The sequence below is a fragment of the Ictalurus furcatus genome, chromosome 12 (genome assembly GCF_023375685.1).
Source record: "Ictalurus furcatus strain D&B chromosome 12, Billie_1.0, whole genome shotgun sequence".
Lineage (NCBI taxonomy): Eukaryota > Metazoa > Chordata > Actinopteri > Siluriformes > Ictaluridae > Ictalurus > Ictalurus furcatus.
Window position 1 is genome coordinate 12,657,312 of NC_071266.1, and position 19,265 is coordinate 12,676,576.

Consider the following 19,265-nt stretch of genomic DNA (forward strand, 5'->3'; position numbering starts at 1 on the left):
AGGTCAGTGGCTTTAATTACATGGCATCAGGTTAATCACAAGAATTTTCCAGCTTTATGGAGCACGAAAACTGCCTGCATCAAAGCCATTGAGAGGTTGAAAGCCAGACAAATGTCTGAAGCCATTCTAAAAACAGTGATGGGAAGAGTGTTTAGGGTCCCAAAGAGGACAGCGATCGGGGTGTTCTGGACCAAAAATGTCAGCAGGTTCATCCTGACGACTTGAAAGGCCCGTTTTTTTGCTCCATCCTCCATTCTCCTGTCGGCATTCCTCTCCCCCGGTCCTGGGTGCTTCAGCTTTTTCAGAATGGACACATAGCTTATGATGTTGATGCTCAGAATAATAAAGTAGATGACTCCAAACAATTGGTAAGGCATGTAAGGGAACGTTATCAAGCAGATGATGCCAGCCGGTATTCCACCCAGCCACGCCATGACACACATCACCATTCGATATGGGAGAGGTCTGAACTTTAGGAATGTGATGGGATGGACGACAGCCACGTAGCGCTCGAAACACACCCAGCACTGGAGAATTGCACGCACTGACATTCCAGAGCCAAGTAAAAAACCCAGTGGTTGATTAAACCACATGTCAGAACTGACAATCAACAAGATGTGAAAAGGCGCCAGGAGCATAAAGAAGATTTCAGCAACAGCCTGGTTGAGAGTGAAGACGTCACATGGATTCAATCTCTTGCATCCGTGTAAAAGCATGGCGATTATGTAAGTGTTTAGAGGAAGACCCAGGAGATAATTTACCAAATGCATGGATACAATGAAGATGAACTTGGTGCTATACTGCCACTGTTCCTCTGAATGGATGGAGGAGTTTGTGTTGGAGGTGTTCAACATTCTGTGACAGATAAAAAAAAACTGTCCTTCAAAATAAAAAACTGCACAGGAGACACAAAAGCAGATTAGATTTAGAACATATCACAATACATATATTTATCAAAGCAAATCCATATTAAAGCTAGCTGTCAGTGAAGAATAATTTATGAATACAGGACATTATCCTGATTAAAACTAGCACACAAAACTAGTGTAAAGGTAATAGTTTAAATAATTTCACAAATAAAACCTACATTAATATTAGAAAATATTCTGATTAAGCTGGCAGAAACCCAACACTACTCCGCACCCTGACAACACTGTGAAGCATGGTGGTGGTAGCATTATTTTAAGAGTTATGTTGCTTCTCTGACATTCTTTTCTCCCACTTTAATATTACAGATATTTTAGCTTTGTTTCCTCTGTATCAATCAGGCTATGTTTTATTCACCTCAGGCTAGGGCAGTGATCTTGGCATTGACAGAGAGTTTGTAAAAAATAATATTTGTGTTGTTTTTTAGCATACATAAATTTATTGAAACAGCTTAATGCACGAAATGAAACTGACTAGCTGATGAAAAGTCTCGGCCTTGAAATGGATTTGATGGTTTTCTGACTCGATCTTGACTCAATCTTGGCTAGTTCTGGTCATGAACTTGACAATGGCGCTCTTGACTACAGCGCTGTAACGGGCCACATTACTCTTAGTCCAATGTCAAGGGCTGAACAAAAAATAAAAAATATTTTTTTAAAATAGAGCTGAAACAACTAATTGATAATAATTGATTATGAAAATCATTGTCAACGAATCTCATTATCAATTAGTTGGTTTGCGCATGGCACGGGGTACTTGCATTACTTCTCTTCCAAAAACACGCATCGGAGAGCACAGACCAAAGTTTCGTCCCAAATTATGTACTATATACTTACACTATGCATTATGCACTCTGCCATCTAGTATATGAATTTTAGAAGGGTAATATCGTCTCAATGGAACACTAACCAGAAGTATAAGCTGTTTCCCACACGATGGCACATGATGTCAAACGCACGTAATGCGACGCCGCTAGCTTTAGTAAATACCCAGAGTCAATGACATGACCTCAGTCACCATCAGACGGAGGCGCAATCGTCGAGTGACAGCGGAAAAAATTGTACTTTACAAAGTGGAGCTTATGTAGCACGGAAGCACGACAGTGATGCATGAGCACAAACTTATGTTTATATACAAAATGATCCACTGTGTGCAAGGGGTTGGGGAAACTGGTGCAAGTTGTTCAAGAAATTCAGTTTAAATCAAGTTTATTGTGATCGATCATATGCTGTATTTGTGTGCTTGCAGTGTCAGTTCTGTTGTTTATAATAACGGCTGCAATCTGTAAGTGATCGAAGACGCGTTGCTCCTCACTCACAGTGTAGACGCGGTGATAGACAGTGTAGCGCAAGAAAGATCTGTAATGTCAAATTAAAACACTATGATCAAAGTAAACACAAGTAAAATAATATGTTTAAAGGCAGTGAGTAACAGAAACCATAAGGTGCAGTGAAAGTGAGATTTTACTATTAATTAGGACTGTAGTTTAAATAATTTGTGCATCCATGAAAAATAATCCTATTATATAATATAAATTACTATATAATTTAAACATGTTAATTTACTGACATTTAGCTGAAAGGTACACAAGGTTTGAACATTCTGTTCTGATATCTTTAGCACATTTTTGTCACTAGCTGAGTTTATTGCTCTATTTTGCCCTCTAGTGGATTAACAGAGACTTTCTCTAGCACTTTTCTTTTTAGAATCCTTTAATGCAGTTACCGTCCACAAGACAATTTTAATTTAGAGCACAGTTTTTAAAATTCATTCAGCGGGCCAAGTCTAAACCTTTATCAGGCCATATTTTTGACACCTCTGATTTATATATTTACAAAAATAAAACCACAAATTATATAATAAACACTGTAGCCCTATGATAATAAGTATTTTTACAAAAATTGGATATTACTATACATATTATTACAATTATTTAAATACTTAAATATTTATATTTATATAAAAATATAATATAGAACATTATCCCAATCAAAAAGATTATTCCTTTTCCACAAATGACAGATTCAATATGATAATAATAGAAGACAATTACATTAGTTAACTGAAATGTACAGTTTTGATTACAACTCATTATTAACATAAAAATTTACTGTAACTATAAAATAAAATTGTTTTAAAGGACAGATATGCTTACGGATGACGCAGCACAGTTCTCATCCTCCCTAACATCTTCCCACACTCAGGTGTGCGCACTCTGTTGTCACCTGTGTTGTTATTGTCTTGTCATATCGATCACCATTCATGCAAATATGATGCCATGATAACTTCCAACAAGAACATGACATAAATACACACAATGTAGCGCCTTTCCAGGAATACACTTTTAGAAATATTGCTTTATAAATATGTATGTTTTTAAACTCCCTAAAGTGCATAAATTACATATAGATACAAAAACAATTGGGGAAAAAAAAGTAATTTTATGGGACCTGTTCTGTGTGCACTTACTGCCCTTTTTTCAGCATTTATTCTCACCTGGATGCTGTAGTTTTGACTTAGTGCTGCTGCTGTAATCATAAAGACTGACTTGTTGTTCATCCAGGACTCTTATTCACAATTTGCTCATACTGAATATCCTGTAAACACACTCAGTACTGTTTGTCTTTCCCTTCTACACCTGTACACACTTAGGATTCAGACAAACAACCAAGATGCCAAGGGTAACAGGGCGAACCTAAATGGTTCGACTGAGGAACAGAGGAGGGCAGTGGCTTTAATTACATGGCATCAGGTTCATCACAAGTGAGCTGTGCTGAAAGAAAAGGAACATTTGAGATCGTATACATTTAAAGTTTTAAAGCTTTACGGAGCACAAAAACTGGTTATGCCCAACCCATTGTGAGGTTGAAGGCCAGACAAATGTCTGAAGCTGTTTTAAAAAAAATCATGGGCAGTGGGTACACAATTGTCCTGTGCTATCTGTTATCTGGCATCAAGATGTTAGCAGCAGACCCTGTAAGTCCTGTAAGCTGCAAGGTGGAGTCTCCATGAACCAAACTTGTTTGTCCAGCACATCCTACAGATGCTTGATTGAACTGAGATCTGGGGAGGTCAAGTCAACACATTGAACTCTTTGTCATGTTCCTCAAACCATTCCTGAACAATTTTTCAGTGTGGCAGGGAGCATTATCCTGCTGAAAGAGGTCACTGCCATTAGGGAATTCCGTTGCCATGAACGGGTGTACTTGGTCTGCAGCAATGTTTAGGTAGGTGGTACGTGTCCATGTTGCACAGAGCATCACACTTCCTCCGCCAGCTTGCCTTCTTCCATAGTGCTTCCTGGTGCCATCTCTTCCCCCAGGTAATCAATGCACTTGCACCCAGCCATCCACATGATTTAAAAGAAAACCTGATTCATCAGACTGGGCCATCTTCTTTCATTGCTCCATGGTCCAGTTCTGATGCTCACGCGCCCATTGTAGGTGCTTTTGGCGGTGGACAGGGGTCAGCATGGACACTCTGGTCTGCAGCTCCGCAGTCCCATATGCAGCAAGCTGTGATGAACTGTGTGTTCTGACTCCTTACTATCAGAGCCAGCATTAACTATTTCAGCAATTTGTGCTACAGTAGCTCTTCTGTGCAATCGGACCAGATGGGCTAGCCTTCGCTCCCCATGTGCATCAATGAGACTTGGGCACATGATCCTGTTTCTGGTTCACCAGTTGTCCTTCCTTGGACCACTTTTGGTAGGTACTAACCACTGCATAGTGGGAACACCCCACAATGCTGTTTTGAAGATGCTCTGACCCGGTCGTCTACACAGTAAAATCCCTAGTGTTGAATTAACACCCAGAGTGTTTATTTGAGTCCAATGGACTTATATAAACACAGTAGGGTGTGAATTCAACACTGTGGGTGTTAAATCAACACTGGTGATTTTGCTGTGTAGCCATGACAAAGTCACTCAGATCCTTACACTTGCCCATTTTTCCTGCTTCCAACACATTAACTTCAATCAAATATTCATGTCTGAGAATATAATATAATAATAAGAGACAATAAACAAAAATAAATCAGTGAATTGTACAGCTTTGATTGAAACTCATTAACATTAAAGAAATCACTGTAAATGTAGAATAAAATACTTTTTTAAGGGATGGATATGCTTATGGATAGTGTAATTCTCGTCTTTAACAGCAGCCCACACACACTCAGGTGTATATGTGTGCGTGTTGTTATTGTCTTGTCATTGATCACTATTCATGCAAATATGATACACTGACGACTTTCAAAAAAACACACTGAAAAGACACACAATGTAGCTCCATTCTTTCCTGGAATACACCTTTATAAATATTTCTTTATAAATATTTATATTTTTAAATCCTTAAAGTGAAAAAATTACAACCAGTTAAAAAAAACAATTAGGTCAGGTGATCAGCAAACAGACTAGATTAGGCAAGGCAGAGGTCAAAAACAATAAACAAACTGTGTCAAAACCAAGGAAGCAATAATAAACAAAGGCTTAATAATGTCAGGTGTATGACAACTTAACTGAGCGTATACTTTGCAACGTGTTTGTGAAAGAGAATCACTTTTAAAGAGTCCTGTGTGAGTGCATGTGAATGAGCAGAGGGGCACAGGTGTGCTCAATAAGAAGCTGGGTGACTGAGAGAGAGAGCGTGTGTGTGGTCTGGGGAGTGTACTCCAAAGTGGATGTTTGTAGGCCACGGTGTCTGCTGGGAATTGGAGTTCGTTGCTTGCTGTGATATGATAGAGCCCCTGCTTGAAAGGCACATTCCAGGATCACTGTTCTTCCTGGGCCTCCCCCTAGGCCATGGGCCAGGGCTTCAGGATGGCTTGCATGAAAATCTCTACATAGGTTGGGGTCGAGAATAACATGTGCCAGAACCCACCATTGTTCCTCCAGGCTGTACCCCTCAAATTTGACAATGTACTCCATCCTGCCATTCCTGCAATGGGCATTCAGAATATACCTTACTAGGTAGGCTGGTTGGCATTCAATGTCCAGTGGAGCAGGAGGGTTATCGTGTGGAATGTCAGTGGCCAGAGGGCCGGGGACAACTGGCTTAAGGCAGGAGACATGAAAGGACGGAGCTACTAGGTTAGTCAATCTTAAACTGACCAATGTACCTGGGACTGAGCTTTTTACAGGTGTGGGGTTGCTCAGGTCCTTGGTAGCAAGCCAAGTTGAGGGAAGGGGTATAAATCGAGATGTCGTCAATGTATGTGATGACACATTTCCCCAACATGTCCCTCAAGAAGTAATTAATAAAACACTGGAACACAGAGGGGGAGCTAGAGAGCCGATACAGCGTTACAAGGTACTTGTAGTGGCCAGTGCTAAAAGCCATCTTCCTCTCATCCTCCTCTCTAATATGCACCAGGTTGCGAGCATTACGAAGGTCCAGCTTGAAAAAATTTGGGTTAATCTGTGCTGTTCCAGGGCTGTGGGAACTAATGGCAGAGGATACCAGTATGACAGTTTATGACTGAGCAGTGATTGAGAACCCGGTAATCTATACATGGTCTGAGACCACCCCCTTTCTTCTCCACAAAAAAGTAGCCAGCAGATGCGGGAGAAATGAATGGCCTGATATATCCTTGTTGGAGCGCCTCCCTGATGTAATCCTTCATAGGTTGTTGTTCAGCCACTGACACAGGATAAATCCAGCTTTGAGGGGGAATTGTTCCAGGCAGCAGCTCAATGGCACAATCGTATGGACAATGTGGGGGTAACCCATTGGCTTTAACTTTACTGAACATCTCCCTCAGGTCTTGATACTTAGTAGTCATATTGCAGGAAAATGGTTGTAGAGGCTCTTGATGGATGAGGCAGCCAGAGAAATTACTGGGGTTCTGAGAAAGTGAGTGAGTTGCCTGTTGGACCAGGAAATGAGAGGGTTATGCTGTTCCAGTCATGGGATGCTCAGGATTACTGGATGTTTGGCAGATACTGTAACAAAGAATGTGATGAATTGTTGATGGAGGGCGCCAAACTAGAGGGGGAGGAGCTGCGTGCTCCCCTGATAGGGCCTCCGTCGATGGCCTGGATTTTCTGTGGATGGCGCAGCAGTTGAATGGAGATGTTGAGGCAGTTCTCAGTATATTGATCAATGAATTACAAATTGTAATTCATGAAAGAACAAACAACTTATTAAAGAATGACACGTCATATCTTTTATCTGATTATAGCTACATTATGTTTCTGAAACAGGCTACTTCCTGTTCTCACTTACGTTATACGTCGTTCCTTCACCAATCTCTTTTTCTCTCTCTTGAAGACAAAAAAACCCCACAGAAACCAAGAAACCACAAAAAGCGTAAACTCATCTGTCCTGAAGATGTCGGAAACCTAAAGTTACCTCTGACACCGAGGACTCCTCCCATAAATGATTTTTTGAAATGTCTATTTATAGAAAACATTTTTAAAAAATGAATGCATTAATATGCATAAATTTTTAGACCAATCAGAATCCACAATACTCCAACAAACACACAAGATGGGTGGCTGTGGCTCAGGTGGTAGTGCAGGTTGTCCACTTATCGCAGGGTTGGTGGTTCGATCCCCGTCCCACATGACTCCACATGCCAAAGTGTCCTTGGGCAAGACATTGAACCCCAAGTTGCTCCCGATGGCAGGCTAGCACCTTGCATAGTAGCGCAGAGTGTGTGTGTGTGAGAATAGGTGAATGAGAAACAGTGTAAAGCGCTTTGTAGAACCGCTAAGCTTAAAAGGCGCTATATAAGTGCAGAGCATTTGCCATTTACACAAGACAGTTATATTGCACACAGGGACAAGAGTGTTCATTGTATTTATTATTAAATCCTGAAACATGGTGGTGTTACATAAACAAACAGAAATCATGCAGTCCAGCTTTAAACATGGTGTTGATTTTAATGCGGTGTGATAATACCATGATAATAAAGTGTGAAAAAGTTTCTTTACATCCACACGTACAACCACAGCTACAGCTAGTCATATCGCTTTATTGACACAAATCTGACATGAGGGTGAACGGTTACGCCTTAACGAAGTAACAACGCTACAATTTTATTATTCACTTTACCCACAAAATCATAAGACAGAATTTAAACCGGAGAGTTCAGTTGCATAAAGAGTTAGTTAGGGGAAAAGATGCAGGTTTATGAATGTACTGTGGATCAATAAGACTTACTTGTTATAATAATAATAATAATAATAATAATAATGATAATACACAATGACGCACAGCATGAGTGCTAAAGCGGAGATACAACACTGCAGTTCATTTCATCTGCTTTCACACTGTAACCTTGACAACACTCTTAACCAGACATTGCGATTACTAGCTAACGGTGTACCCTAGCTTTTTCTCTAGACTAGATTTATCATTCTCGGATTAAATGTAGATTGGTATAGATAAGGAGGAGGTTGTTTGAATTGGAGTTGTTTGTGCGATGTTGTGTCACGTTATTTTTAGCTACACTGGAAGATCAGCATCCATGTTTGTTTTTACTCGTTTGCCTGATTGGTCTAGAGGTTAAAAAAAAGAAAGGTAGAAGCCTGTAGATTAGAAGTAAAAGGTGTGCTTGCGGTTGAGGAAAAAAAATTAAACGGACTCCGCTCAAGCTGATGGCGAGCGACAAAGCAATTGTTAGTTTTCTACGTATGTGTGCAACATAAAACAACAAAGCGACATTTCAAGTGAGGTTTTCTTAATTTTTCTGATGTTGTAAAGAAGCAACAAATCCAAACGTTAGGAGTAAAAATGAAGCTTGGAAGGAAGTGAGTGTGCGTAGCTAGTGCAGGTAGTTAGCTTTGCTAACCTAATCTGAGAATGAAGCTGAGCACGTAACAAATAAATCACACAACTGTTTAGTGAGCTAGCTAATTTGTGTTTAATTAGCTAGCTTCAGAAGTGATATATAGTTACTAACATTTCTCAGCAGAACTAAAAACGCTGGACAGTCCAGGCCCACAAGAGACAAACGTCAAGCAACACATGTGACTCGTCACCCCCTAGTGTGAAGCTCTGATGTTAATTATAAAGATTAGCCTTGTAACTACAGTTGGTGATCTGTGGTCAGGTTTGTGTTATAGATTTATTTCTGTATTTTTTCAGTTCGATCTGCTAAAACACTTTCCTGGTCCTCTAAGTAATGACTCCTGTGATAATGTAACATACAGATTTAAGAAGGTCGCACATGTTTTAATGCTGCAGATTAAATGCATTAGCATAATGTTTTTGTTTTTTTTACATTTAAAAATAATCAAACAAATCTCTTCAGACTTTGTGGCTGGCGTCTCTCTTCTGCGCCATAATGCGGTTGTAGATGTAGAACTTGACACTCTGCCAGTCTCTCTTTTTAAGTGTTAAAGGCTCAGCGCTTAAGCAGTTTTCGCATGCTGCTTTGCCCGGGACTCGACAGGAAGTGATGTAATCCTTCATGTGCTTTTCCACGGCCTGGATTTCAGGCCCGCTCCACGGTTTCCTCTTTTTCTGAGCCGCTTTTTTTCCTGGACAAGTGCCTGGAAACACGCCTGTGTTCAAAATTAACAAGAAGAGAGTTTAAGACTAACAAACAATTTAAATAAATATGCAAATGAAATCATGAATAATACAAATAATATTATAATTTAGAATTGGTTTGATGATTATTTGCAGGTGATTAGTAAGAGGCACTCTGAGTTTCACTGCACAACTTTTTATTTTATATACAAAATCGTGAGATGAACAGAAAATTAACAGAATATTCAGACATTTAAACAAATAAAAAAAATTATATTATTTAAGTAATTAATCAATTGAATGATTGGTTAATTAATTGATTAATTTATTTATGTCTATCTTAATATACTGTTCACATTTTCTCTAATATATAAAATAAATGTTTATTACATACTTTTATTTTAATTAATCTAATATATTTTTTTAATTAATTCATGTAATAATTAATGAATTCTTAAATAATCAGAGGAAAATGTGTGTACGTACCTGAACATTCCCAGCTATTCTTTACTTTGTCGCTGCTCAGATCAACCTTCTCTACAGAGGAAGAAAAAAATTTTTATTAAATTTGGGGACTTTTGCCACTTATGTTTTCTTGCTCTATGGCATATTTATTTATTCATTCATTCACCCATCCAATTTCTACTTCTTTCCTTCATGACATAATGTAAACATTTAACATTTAGTGTGAACAGAACAGTGAGTGAGTCAGTCAGAGAATCACAGAGTCAGTCAATTAAATGAATTCAGCCAATTAAACCAATTTAATTTAATTAAATGTCAATTAAATCAATGAGTTAGTATGTCAGTGAGTGAATCAGTGAATCAATGAGTGAATGTCTGAGTCATTGGATCAGTGAGTGAGAGAGTCAGCGAATGGGTCAGTGAATTAATGAGGGAATGAATGAGTTAGTGAACCAGTGAGTGAATGAATCAGTGAGTGAGCGAGTCAGTGAATCAGTGAGTGAATGAATAAGTAAGTGAATCAGTGAGAGAACATACCGTCCGGTTGAACATCGATATCTGAGAAGTTCTTGCCCATGAACTCCATCATTCGTCCCTGCTCCATTGCTGTTAGCACCTTGTGCACTTTTGCTAGCTGTAGTGTCCTTTCATGCAGGGGGTAAAACTCATCCTGGATGATTAGCTCGTGTCCGAGAAAGCTTGCTAACTGGTTGATTTCCGGGTCTCCGAGATTCAGCACCGTGGACAACGTTGCCATTCGCTTCCGCAATTTCCAACAAGTCAGCGCTTGAGGATCCTTCGCTCCGCAAATCAACGCAAAGCCTCGAACGCAGTCCGAGCACCGGAAATGAGACGAGGCCGAGGGCCGGGCAAAGACGTAAGTGTTGTCCTTCATCACGCCGCAGGATTCTCTCTTTTCCACCAGCAGCTGCAGGGCGCGTAGCATTTTCAGAGTCAGTAAGATGGGAATGGGACGCGCTCCGTCTCGCCGAATGATGATTTTGTAAAAATGGCGGCAGAGTTGTTTCTCGACCTCGGTCAGAGCCCAGTCGATGTCTGTGGCAGGATCGGTGTTGTCTCGGGATAAAAATGTCTCCAGTGTCATGCTCACCACTTCAGCTTCCCGGCTCCGGTTGAACAGAATGATCTGCGTCAGAGCAACTTTCGCTAAATCCGACCAGTGTTTAGTGGACGACTCTGCGGATAACTGTGCCGTGAACTCGTCCTGTGCTTTGTCCAGGAACGCATGGAGCTTCTGAACATCTTCTGTGAAAGCCAGCAGCGTCGGAGGTTTAAATTTCACCTCCTCGTCTTCGGAGTTCCTCAACACCGTGGCGCACAACAAGTCGTTCCAGCGTTCCTCGTGGATTTTTTGGAAGTTCTGCAGTTTTCGTGCCAGCTTCACGTTTTTCGGCATCACCACTTTAGTCCGTATGAGGCGACTAAGCTGCGCCAGGCAAATGGCCAGTTTTTTAGCGAGGGACGGAATTTTGTAGGTGTTTTTCTCGCTGTTGTATTCGCACGCGTGCCGCACGGCTTCCACCGCCTGCATGCAGTTGTACGGGTCTATAAAATCCTCCAGTTTCCTGAGAGATGTCACTTTCCGGCCGCTGAGCAGCAGTTTTCCTAATTCTCGTAACTTCTGCCGGATGAAGCACTGACTGTTCGGAGATTCTCCGCTCTTCCGGAGCCAGTGTTCCGCCATTTGGATGATGCAGCTGTCGTTTTTTACAGCTTCTGTGATTTCATCTGAGACCATGACGCTTAAAATCTTCCACAGCTCTGGACTGATGTTGCGAGGTGCCGGCTGTGTGGCGGCGCACAGAGAGAGCGCGCGGTTCTTCCCAGGTTTGGGGACGTAATCTTTAGGACTCAGTTTACACACCTTCATGTGCCTCCACAGGACTTTTTTGGTGAACAAGCCCTGACAGTGTGGGCAGTGCATGAAGTCACTCGCTTTCATTTCCCCTCGCGGCCGTTTATACGGGATCAAGTCGCCTTTCCCTGATTTCAGCACAGCTATATTGTGGATGTAATTCCCTCTGAGACGGAGCTCGTCCAAATAAATCCTCCTCTGTTTGGAACCTTTTGGGAAACTGCACGCTTTCGAGACTTCCTCTTCCTTTGAGTGAATGTCTTCCAAATGTCTCGCGATTTTGCTGAAAGGTTTCGAGCAAAACAGGCAGTAGTGCTTTTTATTATACACTCTCCTCCCATCCTCGGTTTTCTCCGTCTTGTTTACAGCCACGCCGTCGACCTTTGACCCCCGATGAGTACTCGCGCTCGGTCGAGGGCACTCGCTGATGTCCGAGCTGCTCCCGTCGCTCTCGTCTCCGGGTTTCGAAGGAAGATCCTCTCCGCTGTCTGACGCAGAGTCGTTGGACTCGTCAGTAAATAACTCATCCAACTAAAAACAAAGAATAAAAAAAGTTACCACGTACACAGAAACAGGCTCTGAGAAACCTTATTTAAAAAAAAAAAAAAAAAAAAGAATATTTATATAAACATGCTTTACTGTTATTAATTATTTAATCAGAAAATTACTGAATACTATGAATTTTTTTTTTTTGCTGGATATCTGGCTTCTCAGTTGTCTGATTTTTATGATTAAACCAATCAGAGCACAGGAGGCGAGACTAAGCTTAGCTGAAAGATACCATTATTACTCATGTTTCATCCAAGGGCTTTTTTGCGATAAAAGGTTTAGTGCATTCAAATGTTTACAGATATAGCTGATGGAAATACAAATTATCAATAAAAGTGTAGACATAATCTTTTTGCAATTTAATTTTTAATGTTGATACTTTAAATGTTGCAAAAAAATAGTTCGGAAACAGTTTTTATTGAGAAAAATGGAATTTGCGTCAAAAAAATTGTTGAAAAAAAGAGCCACTCCGGCTACGCCCATGGGCTTCAGCATACTTGGACCTCTATCGGACAAGCAGCTGCTCCATTCTGACCTCATCCTCTGATGTTTCCTACAACTGCAATTATTTGTGAAATTAAAATGAACATAAGCCGGTCAGTTTCATTTAATTGTCTCAATACTCTCTCCATTTTACAAAGATTTGAGGACATGCGGGACGCTGAACGTACACAGTTTGCGATATACACAACATTATGTATGGAAACGACTCAAGGGCAGATTTCATTCGACCCAGTAGGTGGCGATAGTACATCGTAAACTCCCATTTTAGCGTCAAACAGTAAACGGAAACGACTACAGGCAGAAACGAAAGTTGTGAGGTAAAGCTGGAACTGAAGAAATATCACACCACACGCACCACGGGATCGGTCCGAGGAATTGTTCGAGCCGATCGTTAGAACTTGTTGCTTATTTTCAGCATCATAGCTCATTTGCACAGAATTGACAAAAACGTATCTGCGTAGAAAATGAACGCTCGCCTGTCGCTTTGGTGCCTTAATACAGGAACAGAGGTCGACCGATTGATTGGTTTTGCTGATTAATCGGCAACAATAACCGATTGCTGGAACCATCAGTTATCAGTAAAAATCCACACCGATAGTTTTCTGACAGTGGCCTCTACAGATGAAATACAAACTATCACTGACAAATTTTGTTGTGTTATTTAAAGTGTTTTTTTTTTTATTCATTTTGCATGTCTCTATTTTATTTGTTATTTGGTGTTACTTTTTGGTTCAGTCTGGATGTATATCTTTTATTTACTTTAATATTTAATAATAGCTAATATATTAATATTTATAGATTTATTTCATTTATAAAGTACAGGATATTTTCATGGTACACACACTAATGTTTATTTTTGTAAAAACATACAGTAATATTTAATTTTGAGTGTTATGTTTTTCTTCAACATCAATATTAAAAACTATCGGTTGATTAATTGGTTATCGAGAGGAATTTTTACTGTTTCTGTCATATGTAGCACCTTGCTGATTTACGCTAACAATTATGTTTGATTAAACGCAAAGCAAAGTAATGTTATTTTGTTTATAAGAAGGAGGTTAAGTAAAGAACAATCACCGGTCAAAATATCGCAAACTTGGGATCCAAAAGAGTCGACTCTTTGGTGAGCTGAGTCAAATGATCTGAATCATTGAACAGAACTGGAACTCCCATCACTACACCTAAAACCATCCTCCTCCACCATTAACCGGATGAGATGAGAAGAGAGTTATCCGCTCGGAAGTACGAACACCACAAACGTTCTGATTTCTTTTAATTTCTGACGCATGTTTCAGGTGAACACCGCCACCTAGAGTACGAAAGCACTTATGTCTAAACACTAAAACAGATGCTTAAGACTAAGACAGATTTTCAAACTTATTAATTATATACCAATCTAATGACGAATACGACTCGACTTATTGGTCGACTTATTGACTTATCAGTGGCAGATTCTGGAAATAAAAAGCACATCTGTACCTCATTTACACCAAATCTGTGATTAAAATTTCCATCATCACTTCAGCTTTCTCCATCCTGCTGACTTAACTGATATTATGATATACGTAAACACAATTAAATAAAAACACATAAAACGTACGATACTCTTAGTCTTCCTCAGTCTGGAGGCACACACGTCTTCATCGCTGTCTTCTGAGGAATAAATGTTGTGTAATCTGGAAAAGGGACCGTAAGCGTTCCTCGAATCCTGTAACAATAAACACGCACATAAACATCACAACAGCGTCTGTGATATTTTAAACCATGGGTTCGCCACCGCTTGCAGGTTTCATTTATGAATACAATAAAAAGTATTAAAACATTAAGCACATTAGGCAGATTTGTACCGTTAGTTTTATTCCTGAATTTAAAAACAGAATGAAAGTAAGAAATAAGAAAGAAATGCTTCATCTAAAGTCAAGGTTATTATTATTATTTTTTATTACACTTCAGATTAAACACTTACAATTCACATAACCAGACTATAGGGCTTATAGTACCACTGTAATAACCTTAATAACAAGAAGCTGAAGAAGATGAAGAAAGCATATAACAATAGAATAATATAAAATAATAACTATAATAACAGTTAGCATAATAAATCACCAGCTAATATAACAATATAATAAACTATAATAATTTAACAATGCCATAATAACAATTAAAAACCATATAATAATAATAATAATAATGAATGCCATAACAAAACAAAAACAAATTATTATTTATTTTATTATGATTATGAGTCAGTTCAATGTGATGCATCCCCGGATGCTGGTTTTAATACATCAGTATTAAACTATTTCAATATTTCTGTTTAGTTAAAAAAAAGACGGTTATTTACCTGCTCGTTATTCGTTTCTGAGCTGGAGAACTCCTCGTTATCCACTAAAGACTTTGATTGACAGGGCAGAAACCCGTCTGTGTCGCTCGCCTCTGTGTGTGAGCTGCTCTCTGATACCTGAAAAAGAGAACGTCCGTGTTTAATCGGCTCACTTTCACTTGTTAGACTCGTCTGTTTTAGAAGAAATTAAAGTGTTGGATGTGTGTGTGTTCATGTTACGTATGCAGCAGATAGACAGGTTAACACCCCTCTGTACATTCTCCTTTAACATACTTAATCAGCTATTTAACAAGATCCTACTCAGTGTGTGTGTGTGTTATTTAGGTGTTAGTGTTTAATAAAGTGTGTGTACTTTTCTGAGTGTTCTCAAATATTAAAGGTCGTTTTCAAGTTTTAGAGAGTGTTAGAGAGAGTGTGTTACAGCATGTGTGTGTTTCTGTGTGTTAGTGAGTGCATATGTGTTAGAGCAGTGGTTCTCAACATCGAGAGATCGGAAGGGGGGGGGCGCAAATTATTTTAAATTAAATTTTAAAAAAAACACACACAGGACATCATTTGAGTACTCTGTGTATTTTATTGCTTTTCAAATAAAATGTGCATAAATGAAAAACCCTGCATTCTCTCTCCCTCTGTATTTTCTTTTTGCTGGGGAGAATCGGAGTTTAACCTTTTATCTAGCTGTCAATGCAGACCAGTGTTGCCAACTTAGCCACTTTTCAGACCCCTTTAGTGACTTTTTTTTTTGGTTTTTTTTTTTTTTTAAAAACCTAGCAAAAATCTAGCGACTTTTTGGACAAACCTTAGCAACTTTCCAAATGTCACCAGTACTGTCCTGCAAGCACAAGGTCTTTCTTTAACGCTGCACTCACACCTCTCTCTGGGTCTGCTCTGTTCAGTGAGAGTCTGAGAGCCGGAGATTTAACAATGACCTGGATAATGAGATGCGGCCTTCGTCCCAATTTACATCATTCATATGTGAATGTTTTTAGAACACAAGACGAATGGAATGCAACATGTTTTACATGTAAAATAGTCCAAGTTATTACAGCCTAGTTCTCTTGTTCAAAGTAGTTATAGTGTTCAGAAACATTTGATATCATTCATGTTCAAGACCAGTCCATTATATAGTTTTATAAAAGTTATAAAAGCTATTTTAAAAAATTATAAAAGTTATGAAAAGTAATAAAAAAGTACAAAAACACAAAAGCAAAAAAATCTATCTATTAATCTATCTATCTTTCAAAACAGATTATAGATTAGGTTACATATAGACAGATTTTATGTAGAATAGATAATCATTATACCTGGTCTCCTCCAATATGGGGGAGGCTTGGGGCGCTTTAGTTACAAAAGGTTGAGAACCTCTGTGTTAGAGGGTTAGGGAGTGTGTGTGTGTGTGTGTAGCCTGTGTATATTAGAGTGCATGTGTGTGTTAGAGAACACGTGCCCTAGGGCCCGTTCACACCGGGATGTTTTTCTCAGCGCTTTAAACGATACGTTTTTGCATGTTCACACCCAGGCGTTAAATGCAGGCAACGTGCTGAAAGAAAGTACAAATTCACTCCGTGACAGTAGATGGCACTTATTGAAAAGCAGAAATACCCCAGTATACAAGGTGGCACAGTACAACTTTCCGTTTCTGACACCCGCTCATCACTGAAAAAAGCTAATTTTTTTTGGGTGGGTATAAGGCAACTATTGCTGTGCCCAAAAATGTTAATGTTCCTGCAAATTGAGGAAATGTTGACTATGAAAAAAAAACAACGAACCCGTCAACGTTAAAAAAATTAGACGCTTTGACGTCACACGTTTTACACCTGGGTGTGAACACTCCCATTGACAGCCACTGGAGCGTTAAACGGACCATTTTTCACGCTGTGAAAATCGTGAACAGGGCTTTAGAGTGTGTGTGTGTGTGTGTTGTTACCCGCTGAGTGACAGATTTGGATATGGTGGTGGTGGTGGTGGTGGTGGTGTAGTCTAGGGGAGGTTTCCACTGAGTGTTGACCTCCTCACTGCTGTGGAACTCCATTATCTGTAACACATAATTCACAACACATTAATAACTCATTTATTATTAACACACCATGTTCCATGTACACCATGTTCCAGCTGTTATTCACATTCACACCGTTTTACACGTCCTACTCCCGAATTATTTTGCTGTTCTTGATTCACACACATTCGTGTAACGCGTCTAATTCACCAACATGGCCTAAAACGAATTTATCAGAGGTGACGGTGATGAGGAGGATGAAGATGCATACATTTGTCAGGAATTACACTTCTTGTAAGAATAAAGACAATTTTTACAGAAGATTTATTTTTTTCAATATTGAGAATGGAGCTGTAACGTTATATTATACTGAAATCACGATATATCAGTGTCATGATACACTTTATTCTTATTGTCCCTGTTAAATACTAAGGATGAAACGGTTACCAGTTTTACGATAAACCACGATGAATTTCCCTGACGGTTAGTACTACCATGTCACATTTAATTATCATTAAAACCGCGCGCGATTATCGTAATTTGTAAAACTCACGAAAAACACTGTCCACACACATCCAGCATGAGTCTGACACAGGTGCAGCATGCAACATTGCTGTCTTTAGAGCATGAAAACATAGCGGAAACATTTTTCAACCTTCCAAGAGGCCCAAATCTGAAGTGTGGTCATATTTTGGATTTTATAAAAACGCTGAGGGAAACTAAATAGATGATGGTAACCCTGTCTGCAGAGCTTGCCAGAATAAAGTCACTGCAAATATAAAACCTGTTTAAATGATTTCAGTGTGTGTATCAGTACTTTTTGTACATTTTCAGCACATTTTAACAATACCGTGATAATACTGATAGTTTTGGTCACGATAATCGTGATATGCAGTTTTCGTTCCGTTACATCTCTATTAAATACTTTCTTTTTAAAATTTAGTTGTTGTATTTATTTAAATGAATATACATCGTCGGTTGTTACTCTGGTCATCATTAACAGAAAAAGCTGGTTGGCGGGGGGCGGGGGGATGACGGCGGTAAACGATTTAGAAAATGATCACACCTCTAAGCTGTGTGAGATCACTCAGGGACTTGGACATTGTTGTGTTTTAAGAGGAAGTAAGCGGTCAGTTACGGCCTAACTGTGTTTAATTGGCGCTAGATTAATAAAAGGATTAATAAAGAAAAGACGAATAACTGTAAACCCAAACTGTGTGGATGAAAAGAAACAACAGGAAGGAAAGTGATGCCAGAGAAATCTTGTTTCCCCAAACGGTCGCATTTAATAAATTAACTAAAATGGGCTGAAGAAGACTCAAGAGTTGGACGTTCATGTTTGGTGTATAAGATTGTGAGGAGAAAATAAAATTATAGTAATAATTGTATAATTTTTTTTTCTGGTGGGGTCTCCCTTTGAACTGGTTCCTGCCCAGGAGACCAGGACTCACTGACCGGTCCCTGCAAACACTACATCAGTGTCACTTCATGACTTTGCTGAAGGTCTCAGCGTGGTAGCGCATGCGCATTAGAGGATATCCATGTGTCAAACAGCGCCCCTAGTGGTAATTCACAGAACTACAGTTACATCCGTAACTAGCGTTTATATTCACTAGTCTATATTAGAACGTTATTTGCCTTTTTTTGTTAAAATCCCATTTAAACATATTTTGTGAACATGTAAAAATGATAAATTGCTGTTTTAATTATCCAGAAACTCTTACTGTAATTGTAAATAGAGCAACACCGCGCACTGTTTGAGCAAAACAGTAAAACAAAAGACAAAAAAACGCTCAAACATGGCGGTGAAACTGACTAAATAACAACTGAACCAATATGAATTTACAACATAGTCGTTTATAAAAACAGAACAATGACAACATTACACTCTGTTGTTTACCTTTTCGTCCTTCTGCCTTCGTGGTTCCTACAAGAGATGCAGGGAGAGAGGGAAAAAAACACATATACACGTAGACACACCCCTTTACTTCCGGTGAAAAAGCTTCAACTTCCTGTCACTTCCTGCATATGCAGACATGTTCAAAATAAAGGTTTAAATCCCTGATATATATATATATATATATATATATATATATATATATATATATATATATATATATATATATATAT

The 19,265-nt window shown here is 39.1% G+C and overlaps 1 protein-coding gene across 1 annotated transcript; it reads right to left on the reverse strand.

Moving 5' to 3' along the window:
* Nucleotides 1-7,380: 7,380 nt before the first annotated feature.
* LOC128616091 (uncharacterized) lies at nucleotides 7,381-19,123 on the reverse strand. Its single transcript, XM_053638593.1, has 7 exons — nucleotides 19,036-19,123; nucleotides 17,067-17,174; nucleotides 15,140-15,256; nucleotides 14,396-14,503; nucleotides 10,404-12,273; nucleotides 9,888-9,938; nucleotides 7,381-9,433 (listed from the first exon to the last, which is right to left on the reverse strand). The coding sequence occupies exons 2-7, from the start codon at nucleotides 17,169-17,171 to the stop codon at nucleotides 9,177-9,179; spliced, it is 2,508 nt and encodes an 835-aa protein (XP_053494568.1). The 5' UTR covers nucleotides 17,172-17,174; nucleotides 19,036-19,123; the 3' UTR covers nucleotides 7,381-9,176.
* Between the last annotated feature and the right edge of the window lie 142 nt (nucleotides 19,124-19,265).